At 38.9% G+C, this 15,000-nt stretch overlaps 2 protein-coding genes across 2 annotated transcripts in view; both read right to left on the bottom strand.

Annotated features, from left to right (window-relative positions):
- Window positions 1-1,506: 1,506 nt before the first annotated feature.
- Window positions 1,507-14,153, bottom strand: LOC138026856 (reticulon-3-A-like). The gene is made up of 9 exons (XM_068874313.1): window positions 13,751-14,153; window positions 13,398-13,451; window positions 10,224-10,431; window positions 9,010-9,049; window positions 7,836-7,934; window positions 6,580-6,649; window positions 6,209-6,255; window positions 5,215-5,273; window positions 1,507-4,347 (listed from the first exon to the last, which is right to left on the bottom strand). The coding sequence occupies exons 1-9, from the start codon at window positions 13,983-13,985 to the stop codon at window positions 4,299-4,301; spliced, it is 861 nt and encodes a 286-aa protein (XP_068730414.1). The 5' UTR covers window positions 13,986-14,153; the 3' UTR covers window positions 1,507-4,298.
- A 629-nt stretch (window positions 14,154-14,782) lies between these two features.
- Window positions 14,783-15,000, bottom strand: part of LOC138027890 (serine/threonine-protein kinase Nek6-like) — a 1,464-nt gene continuing 1,246 nt past the window's right edge. Inside the window, exon 1 of the mRNA XM_068875511.1 lies at window positions 14,783-15,000. This exon is cut by the window's right edge and continues 1,246 nt beyond it. The gene's annotated coding sequence lies outside the window, so the exon portion shown is untranslated.

The following is a 15,000-nucleotide window of genomic DNA, read 5'->3' as shown; positions in this document are numbered from 1 at the left end:
GTTATTTAAGGTTTTTCGAGTATGACACTAGGGAAGTTTGGTGACAAAGATTTCAGCGTTTAAGTTACTATGTTGTCAAGGGCAACTTGCTTCGCAACCTCGAACCCAGGCTCTCTCTCAAGATCTCCTCCCTTGTCGTCGAGAGAGAGGGACGACAAGGGAGGAGAAGAGAGAGAGCCTGGGTTCCAGGTAGCTTGCTCCGTTTCCAAGGGTAACTTTTCGGGGTTTGACGTCATTTGACTGGTAACGGTCGCCACTTTGAATTTAACCGCTACCATTTGTAGATTTTGGCGGGCTCATCGCTCGTGACGTCAAGGCCCTAAGAAATACTCTTTGAAACGAAGGAAGTTGCCCTGGACAACATGGCATGGTAACTTTATCGCTGAAATCTTTGTCACCAAACTTCCCTAGTTTCATACTCGAAAAACCTTAAATAACAATGACCACAACCAGGTTTTCTGAGCCCACGAGACTGAGCACCCCCAGCAAACCATTGTTTTTAACGAAAACCGCTGGTCAGCTTTTGAGAGGCCGCTATGAGGAGAATGATCATAAAATAAAGATACAAATTTAATTAATTAAAGTGACGCATTATTAAAAAATGTTTCTAAAATTATTCGCCGCGAAATTGTAGGGACAACAATTCTTCACTTTTGGTCTAACGATTTCTCCTACCCAATGTAAGCAAGTTTCGAATTTGCTTCCCTAAAAAAGGCCCTCGAAAGTTTCCGAGAATTTTCAAATTATTTTAAATTCCTTCAAAATTTATCTTTTCTGTTTTGCCAAGTGGATTTCAATTGGATTTCAATTGGATTCTATGAATAAGGGCTTTTCAACTACGGCACACTTTAAACTTTTTCAGGGCCTTTTTTGCATGGGAAAAGTAAAGTAAAGTCACTGCTTACGAGCCTAGAAGGCTCATCCGGCCGGCGCTTATCTCCGGTTAATTTCCGTAGCATGAAGCGACTAGGAGTATTTATACTCCCCCCTGGATTACGCCGGTACCCATTTATACCCCTGGGTGGAGAGAGGCACCGTGAGAGGCACCGTGAGAGTAACAACACCATGACCCCGGCCAGGCCCCGAACCCGGACCCCTCGATCCAGAGTCGAGCGCACTAACCATGAGGCTACCGCGCCTTCCACTATCCATGGGAAAAAGATGAAGAAAAAATCCGAGTTGATAAATTACGGGGTAGGTACGTTATGTATGGGGACATACCGGTACGTTATATTGTACCGTATACATCATACGTACCAATTACGGGCGCTCTACCACTGAACTTAGTCGTGGGAGCCAGCAAGTTCATGTGTCCCTACACTTCTTGGTACCCAAATGGTTGCAAAGCAGCAACAGTAGAAAAGTAGCTCAAATGTTTAACAAAGAAAATGAACCTATTTTGGATAACTCGAAGCAAAAAATGCGAATGCTTTAAAGGGAGTTCAACCATCATTAAAATGGTGGCAGCCACTCACCAAGGTATCATTAAAATAGATAAGCAGAGAAAATGGGCAAATTAAACACCTTTAATTTGAGTCGCATAAGATAAGTACAACGTCTAACCGTATAAGGCTAAGTTAAATCGCACAGATCAGAACTACTGAATGAATTGGAAAAACACATCAAGAGTCCCGCTCGTCAATAGTTTGTCGGAGTACTGATAAACCCAGTGTTACGAGACTTAACTTCCGGGCTTTAACTCAACCCTTATTACCATATCACACGGTACGTTTTAATTAAGCGAAAAAACAGTCACATCGCTTTTGTTTACCGTTCAAGGTCTATTTTAATTTTTTTTTTTTGATGAGAAGCCACTAGCAATCACCTCAGCGCTTTTGTCTGGAATTCGAGCAGTCAGTGCTTACTATATATCGACAACTAATTAGGGTAACTTGCTTAAAAGTCTGTTACTTAGATATTCACAAAATCACGAAGTGAGAAATCACCTAAACACCTTTATTCCACCATCATTTCGAATTTAAGACACTGAATTTATGTAATTAAAGTACCCGACTTTTCGGGAACGCACAATCTAAAAGCAAGTTTTTTGGAGCAGGGTTGAGGCGGTAATATCCGATCTGCAGCAAAGAAAGACGAAGGCAACGAGAACGACATCTAAAAATTCAACTTTTGGTCACTCCATTCATTTCGCTCTATCTCCCGACTAGTTCAGGTTGTAAAAACCCCAACGGAGTGGACGTTTATAGTTGTTGGAGAGAAAGCGACAAATTGAAGCACCCGCGTACAGGGCCTTAAGGGAGTATCACCAAAGACAACGGCTCCGGCATCGACAGAAAGCCAGAATCTTATTGGTTAGAAAAAAGGATCTTACAGTGCTGCATGTGCAGTACGAATTTCCGTGCATATTAATCAAATGGTAACGGGTGAAATTAGAGAGTAACTTCACGAGTATACCATTTGATTAACTATTAATACCATGGGTGACAAATTACGTCCATAAGACGCCATTTTGGCACTGTAGGAAAACTTGCCATGGCAACATGGTCATGTAAAATTATAAACGCTGAAATTTCGCGCCAACATTAAAACTCTATTCCGTACCTGGCCGAGGATCCGATGTCTGCAAGCATTTAAGGAGAAATTTGACACCCATGTTATTACAACTGAAATTTTAGGTTTTGCCCACAGCGTGATCATACAACAATGAACCATTCATTCGCTATCTAAACATGGATAGTTCGCCCGTACTGCACAAGGTCAAAAAGATGGATAGCGCGAAGTTTTAGTTTGGAGTGACGCTTCCGTTGAGATTGACATTGCTTTAACTTCCTATTTGAGAGATTCAGCACCGGGCAAACGAAGAAACTGCAGGCTTCTACTTATGACAAGAGTAAGAAAACTGTCTTATAACTCGCCTGCCTCTTTTGATATGCTACTTTATAGGCTAACAGGAAAAATGACCTTATATCAAACAAGTTTCTTCCATTTTCAGGAAAAAACAAGTTTTCCCGACGTTTCCCGCAAACGCGATACCTTCTACTTCTACTGGAAATCTTTCTACTGGTTTTTCTCGTAAAAACTATTATCATATCGTTCTCCTTATCCTTCTTAAGCTCCTTAAATACCACCAACACACATCTTGGTTCTCATACGCCTAGAGCCAGGTTTAGCGATAACTATGATTCGAGCAACCCACTTAAGTTCGCAAAAATTCGTATGTGTACGATTTAATTCATCACTTTGGTTCACGTTTTGCATCTGTTCATCTGGGGAAACGCTGCAAGCGAGGTCACAGAACATTCACTCATTAAATGTGCCGTTACTTTCCGATTTTCCGTAACTTCATATGGATCCGGGAATCGTCAGTTTTCTTGTTGCATTTTCGCCTGGGTGGGGGGAGGGGACTCTCATTTAAAAAGGGTAGGGATGCTCATCAGAAATTTTAAATTAAACCCCTAAAGGAGACCAATCTGGGCGTGGACCAGGCTTTTTTTGACCCCTAAAAGAGACCATATTAAAACACGGATATATAAAAAATACAGTGACTTTTAATGATGGCAAAGACATTATCATCTAATACTTTCACCTACGTGAAGAAATATAAAAGTGTAAATATACACTTTCATATTTCTTCGCGCGCAACCCTAGAGAAGACCTTCACGGCTATATATGATGGCGTTTGGCCCAGAACACCCTAAGTGAGACCAAAATCCGATATTTACACCCCTAAGCGAGACGACGAGCATCCCTCCCCTATTTATATTGGAGTCCCCCCCCCCCCCCCCTTGCCCCCCGCTCATTCTCGTAGTGTAAGAGTCATGAAGGCTTTTGCCTCCCCAATACAATAAAAATGCCACGGGATGGTTTCTAAGCCTTTGGTCCCATCTTTTTCTCTTAAAATTCATAGCAATTACATGTAATTGGTAGTGGCACATTCTGATGTACGTAAAGACCGAATAACAATGCAAGGTTCATCAATCACGAAAGGTATGAAGGAGCCTTTCTCCTCTGTTTGAACTAAACTAGCTATTCCAACCGAAATTGCATTACATTTCAAATGTACTATGTCCATTTTTCAATGATCTACAGTTAGAATTTATATTACGGCGTTCCAGTCTAACACCACTTTCAAACAATACCACTGACTTTTTTCAGCTTCAACCTTAAAAAACTTATCAAAAAATGTTTTTCAAGAACCAACGAGTTTCACGTGGCTCCTGTACGCAAAATAAGGAGTCCAGAGCAAAAACATAACGAACTGGATTTGAAGGGCACGTTATATTCAAACAAAAGGTCATAGGTCGTGGTCTCCTCCTTGTATGCGCGAAGACAGATGCTTACGATGTCTTCTGCTTCTGCAACTTGGCTGGGAGCTTGGACTTCGCCCTGTCAAAGAAAGAGTGCAGCAAGCATTAATTATATAATAACCCAAGTTATTCACGGATTTTGATTGGTTCTTGCCTATGACCTATTAGAGGACAGACGCACGATTGACGTCACCATCAGCTTTTATGCGAATAAAGTTTAATTATTTATTATATAAAACAAATAGATTCCATGTTGCCGTGGGTCTGTTCAGTAATAGATCACAGAAGAAGTCAAAATGTGGTAAGAACATCAGTGACACACTCGGCTATCGCCTCATGTGCGCACCAAGGGCCACAAGTTTATAAGTAACTCTAGTTCGCCGTGACGTGTTACCTTCGTAAATAAGGACCGTAGCACATTTCGAGATATGTCCAGGTTTGACCCTAATTAGATGCACGCGGATTTCAATAAGCGTCAGGAAGTGTCCCCTTGCTCTTCTAGCCAACTTCAACATCACTTGTGTCTCGGAATACAGACAATTTATGTCACAAAGTGTCCCCCAAATGCTGCTCTTTAAGTTAAGATTAACTGCTGCATTTACCCAAAGCCCAAAATAATGCTAACCTTTACCCTTACCTTATTGTTGAAAATAGGTAGCAAAAGCTTAGACTTAAAGGGACACTGTATTGGATGTCAAAATTGGGCGTGCATCTAATTAGGGTCAAGCCTGGACATAAGTGCACATTTCACATTCCTTGAAGCAAAATACGGGTTGTAACCTTGAGCCTTGAGCATGGGAAAATAACAACACAAGGAACTTTTCCCACTTGCATCTGAACATGAGGAATCTTTACAGTAGGTACTTTTGGTTTTTTTCCTTTGACGCACGAGGGTTATTTATTCTTATACTTCTCTGAAAACAGTCGTAAGCTACAGAGCACTTACTGGTTGACTAATGAGCAAATTTGGGTGCGAGCCACTTTTAAGTACTGGTCAACCTTATCCTGCAAACAAAAAAACCTCACTGAGAAAACAAAAGTTATTACTTTTTCCCTTTCAGACCTTCCCCTTGCTGGAAACAAGGAGGCCACACGAAACAGGTACAACTATTTATCACTACCAGTAGCACAATTGCGGTAACATCACAATCTCCAGTCCCTAAAGTCCTTTTATTTCATCCATCGATCACATTTCAAGACTTGGTTAAATTTTGCATAGGAGATTGTGTGGGTGTGGCAGCCAGGAATTTCAAACAATTTTAATGTAACTATGCAAAAATGATACTACTACAGGAATAACATGCACAGCCAATCAATTATCCCATGCCCCACCCTCAACGAGCCCCAACATTTACAGCAAAAGTAAGTAAACTCTAAACAGATTGAGAAATCAGGGTTCGTGCTGGATTTTGTACATAAAATTCCAGGGATAATAAGAGGAGTTTTCAAGAACCAGAAATTGAGTTTTCAAGGAATGTTTGTAAGAAGATTTCTATGCCATACAATGTGTTTCAGTGCTTTCTTTGCAGAAAAAGCCTAACTGTGCACACACAAGATGCAATCTCAACAATTTTCACCCAAGCAAGATTTCAAGGAGTTTTCAAGCACTTTCTCACCAAATCCATTTTTCAAGGGCTTTTCAAGCACCCTTGGAGTCCAAAATTAAATTCCAAGGTTTTTCAAGGACTTCAAGGAGTAGCACGAACCCTGGAAATTGATGAAGTACATCAAAACTGGGCAATGTGACCCATAAACCTGTTTTATTACGGTAACTGACACAACTGTGGCACAGAAAATGGAATCTGTTCATTGAAATTTTGAACTTTAGAGACCTCCTTTTTATGGACAATGCAAGAAACACTGAGCGCATCACTGGCATAACCCATCTACAGTCCATTCCCAACTTAACTGAGTCAAAGCTATAAGCAACTGGAACTTACCTGGTGATCCTCATACAAACGGGGAACCGTAAACAGGATAATAACATCTGTACAAAAGAAAAGAAAATATTAATTTTATTTTCCAATGATGAAAAAGTAATAGCAAATAGCAGTTAATTTGCATGACTGAGACCACTGAGCTACAAGTTAGCTAGAAGAATAAGTAAACCAACAAAAAGACTTCTTACTTAGTGTTTTCAACCAACAAAGAGCATTGACTTTTTCACTCAGAGAAGTCGGCTACTTTTTCCCCAAAAAGCAAGAACTTAAGACAGATTCTCTCAAAGATTATCTATTTTAACAGTGACAACAAAAAGTTACTTTCTCATGGATACCCCTACTTACTCATTGCAGAGAAAAATGCTACTTACCAATGATAACAAGAGTTAGTAAATTGAACCAAGCACCAACATATGACAAGACCCACAGGAGAAGTCCAAACTAGAATAGACAAGGCAATGATATCAACCATCACAAAGGACAAAAACTGGCAACTAAAGGATAACTTTAACTTGTATGTCAACAGGGCACTGGGTAACTCACAGCAAACATAAGTGCTGAAGCAGGTTTAGAACTATATAATCGTGAAGACAAATGTGTGAATTCTGGTCACAGTTTTCGAAGAATAAGGGAATAACATGACTTTTTGAGGGAATACTGTTTATTTGTGCCCGCCTAGTGTCATTTGCGGCCCGAGCGCGAAGGGCGAGGGCCGCAAATGACACTACAAGGGCGCAAATAAACAATATTCCCTCCAAAAATTCATGTCACTGTCATTATTATCAATAAACAAGGCCAAATGATATCAAGAATGCGAGTTTTAATAATACAAGCTAAGTGAATAACGAATTCAAAGTCACTTCAAATCATCATTTAAGTGTTGATTGAACAAGCTATTAAAGAATCAACTCAGTCCAGTGAACTTATTTAAAATTACCGAAAAAATGCGTAAAATCGTCTATAAATAATAGGCATATCACAAAGTTGAAGCAAGAACCAATCAGCTGTAGGGCTGATAATGCATTAGCAGCCCGCTGTCAGTCTTTTGCAGCCCGCTGAGCTTGTGTTTTGAAGAGGCCGATTTTCTATTTGGCTGTGTATATTAATAATAATAAGTGCTTAATCAACTTTATCACTGCTCAACCCAGAACGTTTGTGGTTTAACTGTTTAGAGGTGGTACAACAGAAAAAAAAGGCTCAACTTTAAAAGGTCATTTTTTACTTACTCTAAAGGTAAAGTCAAATATAAACCTTGGGGGTTGAACCAGCTAAAACTTGAAAGGTTAGAGTAATAGAACATAAACAACTTTTTATGTTATGATAAATATTCTTTTAAAATTCTTTTTGCTAAATAGTAGAATAATGTCAAGTGAAGGTATGATCCTCGCAGTTGTGAATGCAATTTTAGCAATTGCGTAGAGAAGCCTGAAATTTTCAGTGCTTCAACGGGGTTTGAACCCACAACCTCGCTATTTCGACCTTTATGATCCTTGCAGTTATGAATGCAATTTTAGCAATAACTGCAAGGATCACAGCTTCACTTGATAAATTTTCATATCTGCAGTTCAATATATGATTCCTTCCATATATCATTTCATTCGTAAAATAATGTCCTCTAAGAATCTACCTTAATTGAGTCAACAATATCTTCCACTAAGAAAAGTCGCCTCAATTCCTTGGTAAGGTTATTGATACGATCAACACTGGCCTCCACAATCTCCACAGCCTAAAAAAAGAGCATTTTATAAGAAAAAAGAATCACCAGTATGTCACTCATTGAATGTTCACTCACAATGAAAGACAAAGTGCCATGCCATGTTAAGCCGCAAAGCAGTTTTTATTTAGATAAACTTGGTATTTAGACTCTCCCTCAAAAATGCCCCATGATGACCTGTACCTGGATATTATCAAGTTTACGTTCAGTGAAAGGAATATCTTTTCTACATTATGCTGATTAACCTATCCACTCCTAAGGTTCTCTAGAACGCCTCCAGTTGAAGAGTAAAATCGACTGGCGTTAGACAGAGTAAAATCTGTTAAGTCTCACTCTCCAGGAGTCAATGGGTTAATACTTGTCCATAATTAAATACCAAACAAGGTTTGAGTTTTGCCAGTCAAAAAAAGCCTTGACATCACAATTATAGGCATAAGGAAAGCAAAAGTACACCGTAATTTTAAAGTTTCCAGCAATCCAGGATAAGCCCAATCAGGCATTGAACAACTAGGCCCTGATGTATAATAAACCAATCTGCAATAACATGAAATATAAAACTTTACTGGATTGAAAAGACAAAAGTCCTTTCCGATTTCACAGGACGTCACGGCCGCCACGTTGAAGGAGTGAAATATTCTTTTGGGAAATTGAGCTGTATTCTATTTTTATGAAAATTCTCCCTTTTGTTTTAGTATGCAAATATCGCTGCTGGTCATATGAGCTAACACACTCTATACTTAGGGTGTGCTCAATTGGGAAATCCAGATTAAGATCTTATATCTGGATCTTTGGATTTCCAATCAAACACAAAATCTGTTTTTTAGACGTTGTGTTTTAAATTCTAAATCAGGATTTCCAAATCCAATGCACCCTTAACAAAGTTATCTGATAATCACTAAGCACTAGGTTTGCATTTTCCCTTTTTAACAGTAGTTCCCTCTTCATTTTACACTTTCTAATGGAACTGAGCAGCTCAGTGATTATTTTCCTATCCATCGGACAAATAAAATTATTTGGTAGCCACAAGGAAATATGACAATCTATGTACGCTGATGTAAAGATAAAGCACATAGAACAAATATTTTACCTTATCCTTGGGGATATCAACATCCTTTTCAAGAATAGCCCTGGAATGGAAAGAAGGTTGATTGTTTTCCTTTGCTAAATGTCCTTGTATTACTTTGGATGCCCAGGAAAAATATCATAATACACTGGAATCACTACAATTTATCACTTTGAAAATGGTATTAAATGTTGCACAAAGTTAAGAAATTGTGACCCCAAAAATGAACAAATTATGTAGATAAAATGAGCCAAAGAATGAAATCATTAATGATGTATTGACTTTTCTGCCTGCAATAACAAAATTAGAGACAAACACAACATGGCATGGTCCATGCCAAGGAAATAATATTACATTACATCAGTGCTACCTAAAAAGAATACAAATGAATATTATGAGTTCCACAATTCAATTGATTAAATCTTGCTCAGATAAATATAATTAATTGTCCAAAGGATTGCAAAAAAACAGGAAATTAAGAAAACCTCTCTGCTTTTGACAACCTGGTAATAGACAATCATAACACCTACTTTTAAACAATGCAAGTTGCTTACATTAAGTACCATGGTTCACTTAAATGGATATCAATGGTCGTTTTTACAGCAGAGATGCATATTCCATCCAGACGAACTATATAACAAGCATAATCTGTCTGGGACAAACTTGGGCAAACATTTTACCTGTCTATTAAATTTGCCTAGTATAAAGACGGGCACAAGGCACATAATGCCTCCTGACAAACTATCAAGAGTGGAGGGGGGGGGGGGTACTTCCTCTTAATGGACTAACAGAGATGTGCTGCTGGATGAAGTTGCATTTTAACGACTGGATTGACCATAATGGGGTTGCATTTTCGACTGAGTTCCCAACCGAGTTACTACAATGGGGTCACAAATTGTCAAATTGGCCATACATACACAATAAAGAGGAAGGGGTTCTGAGGGGCCAGCAGCACACATCTGGCACAAATTGACCCAAGTACCCCCCCCCCCCCTCAACCCAGGCCAGTTAGTGGTGCATCTTCGAAGACACAGAAGAAAGATTCGCCAAGTTCATCCCAGACAAATTATGCATATCTAGTACAAAAATGGCCAATGTTATTGTCTTTATACAAAGAAACCACCAAAAATGTACCATATACTCCTTTCCCTGTGTATCACACCTCAAATGTCATCTGCTTACATCCGACTGGAAAGTGCTTTTAACAATACAAAGACTTCCTAGTCAATGTTACTTACTTAAATGGATTATCAGTTCCTGTTTTCTGGATTGCACCCATTACTGTCATGCCAACCCTGTACAGCAGTGACACTGTCAACAACGCCATGGAGAAGAATGTTACCACACTCAGGAATGTGTATGTCGTCAGTGAAAACAACAGCACCAATTCAGTTGCAAAGACCACACCAGTTTTTTTCAAGCACTTCCAGTAGATCAAGTCAATTACTGAAATGAAAGCACAATCTTAATGAATCCCAAAAGGAGCCTGGGAGTGGAGACTGGGTATCGAGGCGTCCAATAGCTTTGTAAAGAATGGGTATCAATAATAATTTTAACTTTTCCATATCGAAAATTCTGCATGCACTTGCAAGTGATTGTGTTACTGAAACATGGTCTTTAGTTTCCCATGCGTTATCACCGATAGAGATCAGTGTGCTTTAGGCATAGAGATTACAGCGTAATCAAATCGAATTTGCATGTCTACATGTATCTGAAAAGTATCCGGATTCACTCTAGTACCCAGGACTCCTGAAGGAAACAGAGGTAACAGAGCATGCACTGTTTGGCATAACTGAAGTGTACAGTGTTCACAGCTATGTTTAACTGCACACGTGATATTTCGTGAAATAAGTCCCAGAAGTAAGGAAATAACATTGCCCTCGGCAGCCATCTTGAGAATTGATTTCATGGTAAGGAACTGGGATTGATCTTGTTATGTCATCCGGATAAAAAAATTTCCAGATTTAGTTCCACATGGTTACGCATACATAGTGGATTTAAAAATATCCCCTCTGGAGAGCATATTCAAAAAGTTCCGCATTTGCTAGCAAATTCACCAGATATATGTGGATGGAAGGTGTATCCAGCAATAAAAGTTGTGGATTAAAAAATATCTGTATACGTGTGGACAGGGCCTGAAACATTGTGAACAACTACTTGTAGCATGTACCCAGATATTTAAAAACTAATGACCATCACAAGCACATTGGTACCCCTGTTGCTAAATCTATTAAATTGCATTAAAAGTGCAGTAAAGCAGCCTTCACACGGCAAACCTAAGTTTGCAAACTCGTGTTGGCAAACTCAAGTTGGTGTGTGTGTGAAAGACACAACAACAGTTGTCAAACATGTTGGCAAACTATTGGCGAGAATAGAGACAAGTTCTATTTGTCGCCAACAGTTTGCCAACGTGTTTGCCGACTGTTTTTGTGCCGTTCACACACACCAACTTGAGTTTGCAAGCTCAAGTTTGCCGTGTGAAAGCCGCTTAACACATGACAAGCAGCCAAGCTGGGTTCTCTAAAATACCCTGTGGCCAGCGGTATGAGTTACAATTCAAGTCTGTCTGAGTCTGATCATGGGACCCTTTCCATTTGACAAAACTGACCGGCCAAACCAAGAATTTGGAAGGACTAACTGTATAATGCCTTTAAATTAACATACTTGGAGAATGATATATACTCCTCCAGGAGAATGCGAGGGATTATCATGGAAATGTTCCCTCAGATTGTTTCATTTTCTTTGCAAACTGACGGGTCTGACCAGACAGTTCTGACAAAAAAAAAAGGCACCCTAAGACAGACACTGTGCAGCCCTGCATGACATTTTTCTTTTCTAGGTGAGGGTTGGGATATATGATTTTGCTGTTTGTTTGTCTTGTTCCATAGCTATGGAGTGCCAAATGGTCAGAAAAAGTGAACAAAATCAAGAGTCTTGAATGTATCAGTAAGGAATTAAATACACAAGGTAAACTGAGCAGAAGTCAGAAAAATTTTTAGAATGCTAGACATGGAGCACAAACGCCCTGTTCAGCAGACCTCCAGACAAAGCACCTTTAAAGGGTGCTGGCCAAGTTGTTTTCACCTTTGTTCAAAAATGATGACCTTGTTCCAACTATACTTGAATTAACCACACATTGGCTATAAATAAACCTCATGTTCACAAAAAAGTGGAATAATACAGGTATGATCACTGAACTGCTATCACAGGTCTGTTGTAATAAAGTTGGCTTTGACAACTCAAGTGTTTTTGTTTTATTCCAAACCAACACTTTCCCTGAATTTCTGATTGTACTTTGTGAAATGACAGCAGCTCACTTGAGATCGTCTTCAGGCCAGGCCAAGCATGAATGCAAATTAGAAATGCCTATGGCAAGTTCCAAGTGACAAGCACAGAATAACATTTGATGAAATGTACCCAACACAGTGTCTTCCACAACACAGCCAGTCAAGACACTCTTGGCTAGTAACCTGAGGACAATGTGCATGCAAAATAATATTTCTCAAAAACACAAGATTCAGAACATTGAAAGACGTATGAAAATGACTACAAAAACAAAACAGCAGGTGCTGTGGAACTTTTCAATGAATGTCTCTAAAGCCCTACGTTTTTGTAGCTTGATAAAAATGAACAAGATAGATATCTTACATAAACATTTCATTTAACATCTTTTTTTCATTAACGATTCAAAATTTAAAGTTACCACGAAAGGTGATGAAAAGTATATTACTCGCCCCACCCTAAACCCAAAGGTGAAAATAATATATTTTCCGGTAAGTTATAAATAATTCAGCTGTACATAACCACACAAAAGAATCATTTGAAGCAACCGAATGAATTGAAAAACGCTTTGTAACAAAAGTATATACGGAACCAAGTTTCCTATGAAAAAAGAGAGAAAATTAAAGATTGGAACACATTAATTGAATCCGGGTTGCGACCACTCGTTTTCTGACAGCTAGCAATTTACTGTCCTGTGCACTTCGGTTTCGAATTTCGTTAAACCAAAGTCATGGTACTTAAGTTCAATTGACTGTTCTGTGCTGAAGCTGGTTTGCGATTTAATAACAGACTGAAGTTGCTAATATGCATTGTGAAGGCTGCCGCCCAAATTTCCATTAAATGTTTTCATTTTGAAAGGAGAGGGCAGCGCCCCTACACAAAATACGGAATAAGTGATAACGATTTTTTTTTCTCAATCGACCGCTTCCGATGAAGTCTCGTGGTTTACAAGATAAATCTCGTCATTTTGATTTTCCATCCAATGCCTTTTGTTATGTTACACCACGATGAAAAATACCCAAGCAACCAACTTACCTCGTTTATTCAAGCGCAGATTTCACAAAAGCATTTGAACTGTACGTAAGCTGACTTTACTTTACCCTTCAAATTGTACAAAAATTAGTACGTACTTCTCTGATCAACTCCGTGTTCCTTCATCCACTTAGCCGGCCAGCTTGTAAGCTCTGAAACACAACAAAAATAAAATAGCTTTACAATGATTTAAGAAGAAGAAAAACAAGGTGAGTTTGTGAAAAAAAAATTGCAGACGAAGCTTAATTTATTCGAAAATAAGCTTCATGCTTTCGCTTTCCCTTAACCAGAGAGGACAGTCAGAAAATTATGAACGCTTAACTTCTTAGCCCTTCCCGATATACAAAAACAAATTCGACACGAACGCAGTAGGATATTCTATTTTCTGACCCATACATATTCTTCAATCTCGTGATAGAGGCGATTTCATGTCAAAAACAAACAAACTAACCTTTAGTCGAGGAGGTTTCTTCAGGCTTTTCATCGGAATCTTTTTTCTCTGTTGGAAGATCTTCGACGGCAGGCGTTTCTTCTTTTTCATCTGGTACGTTTTCATCAGTTGGAGAAGGCACTTCGTCCTCTTTTAGGGGTTCATCTATAGGCGGTGTAGTCGAAGAAACATCTTCTGCAGTAGGTGTTTCGAGATCCAGCAAATTGCCGGTCTCTGGGACATTTGGTTCCGACATTTTAATGATAAATATCCAAGATAAAGTTTAGCTTATTCTCCACCTAAAACACAGGTTTATATGAAACAACAAGGCCAAGTGGATTGAATCTTACGCAAGAATAGTGAGAAAAGTAGTAAATTTTAGAGATGATGGACCACCTATGTTTTCAAAATTCACACTGGCGCAATTTCAATGCCTCGCCATATTTGGAAAACCAAGCAGATTAGCCAATCAAAAAGGTTGTAAGAAAGCCATTTTCGCGCCCTCCATATAAGGAGATATCAAAGTTCACAAGGTACTGGCAAGGACGGGGAAATATTGCAGCAGGCCTGTGGCTCATAATCTTTTATTCTGGGATCACAACAGTTGAACTCTCAATGATTCACATCCCTGCATTCGAGGCCAAGAAGTGATATGCCGAAAAAGATGTTAGTTTTCTAAAAATCAGATAAATCGTACAATCTTTACAGGAGTCTCGGACTCACAAACTGTCCTCCTTGCACTATGACTTTGCCACAAATCAGCTTCAATGTGAAATTCAGCGATTATAAACTTAAAATCCCAATTTCATCCCGCTCTCCTCCCCACCTCCTCTTACAGACCACTTAATACGATTTAAAATTGTTTTAACAATTAATTTTAATTATTCGTAAAAGACGGTTGAAAAAATTAAATGAGATACATCATCACGCAGTCCAGATACGCACTTTTTTATTCAAATCATTTTGAACACACGTGCTTGCCCAGAACTCATTATGCCACGTGTTTTTCATACATTTGCTCGTGATGGGTCACGTGCCGCGTAAAAAGTTGTAACAGTTTTTAGTTTCATTGTATTTGTTTTTCGAAAACCTAAGCTTCTATGGTAGGGCACTTTCAACGTCGCTCTGAGGACAACGATTTCTATTGTCTTTAAAACCTTTTTCTGATTATGGTCCGTTCATTCAAACTTAAAACTTTCTGTTTCAGTCGCAATGTACAATAATCACGAAGTTAAAAGCACGTGAAGAAAGGTCGTTCTTGTGCAATAAAA

This window comes from Montipora capricornis, chromosome 12, assembly GCF_036669925.1.
Source record: "Montipora capricornis isolate CH-2021 chromosome 12, ASM3666992v2, whole genome shotgun sequence".
Taxonomy (NCBI): domain Eukaryota; kingdom Metazoa; phylum Cnidaria; class Anthozoa; order Scleractinia; family Acroporidae; genus Montipora; species Montipora capricornis.
Note: the sequence above shows the minus strand (reverse complement) of the source record. Positions and strands in the feature narration are given on the sequence as shown.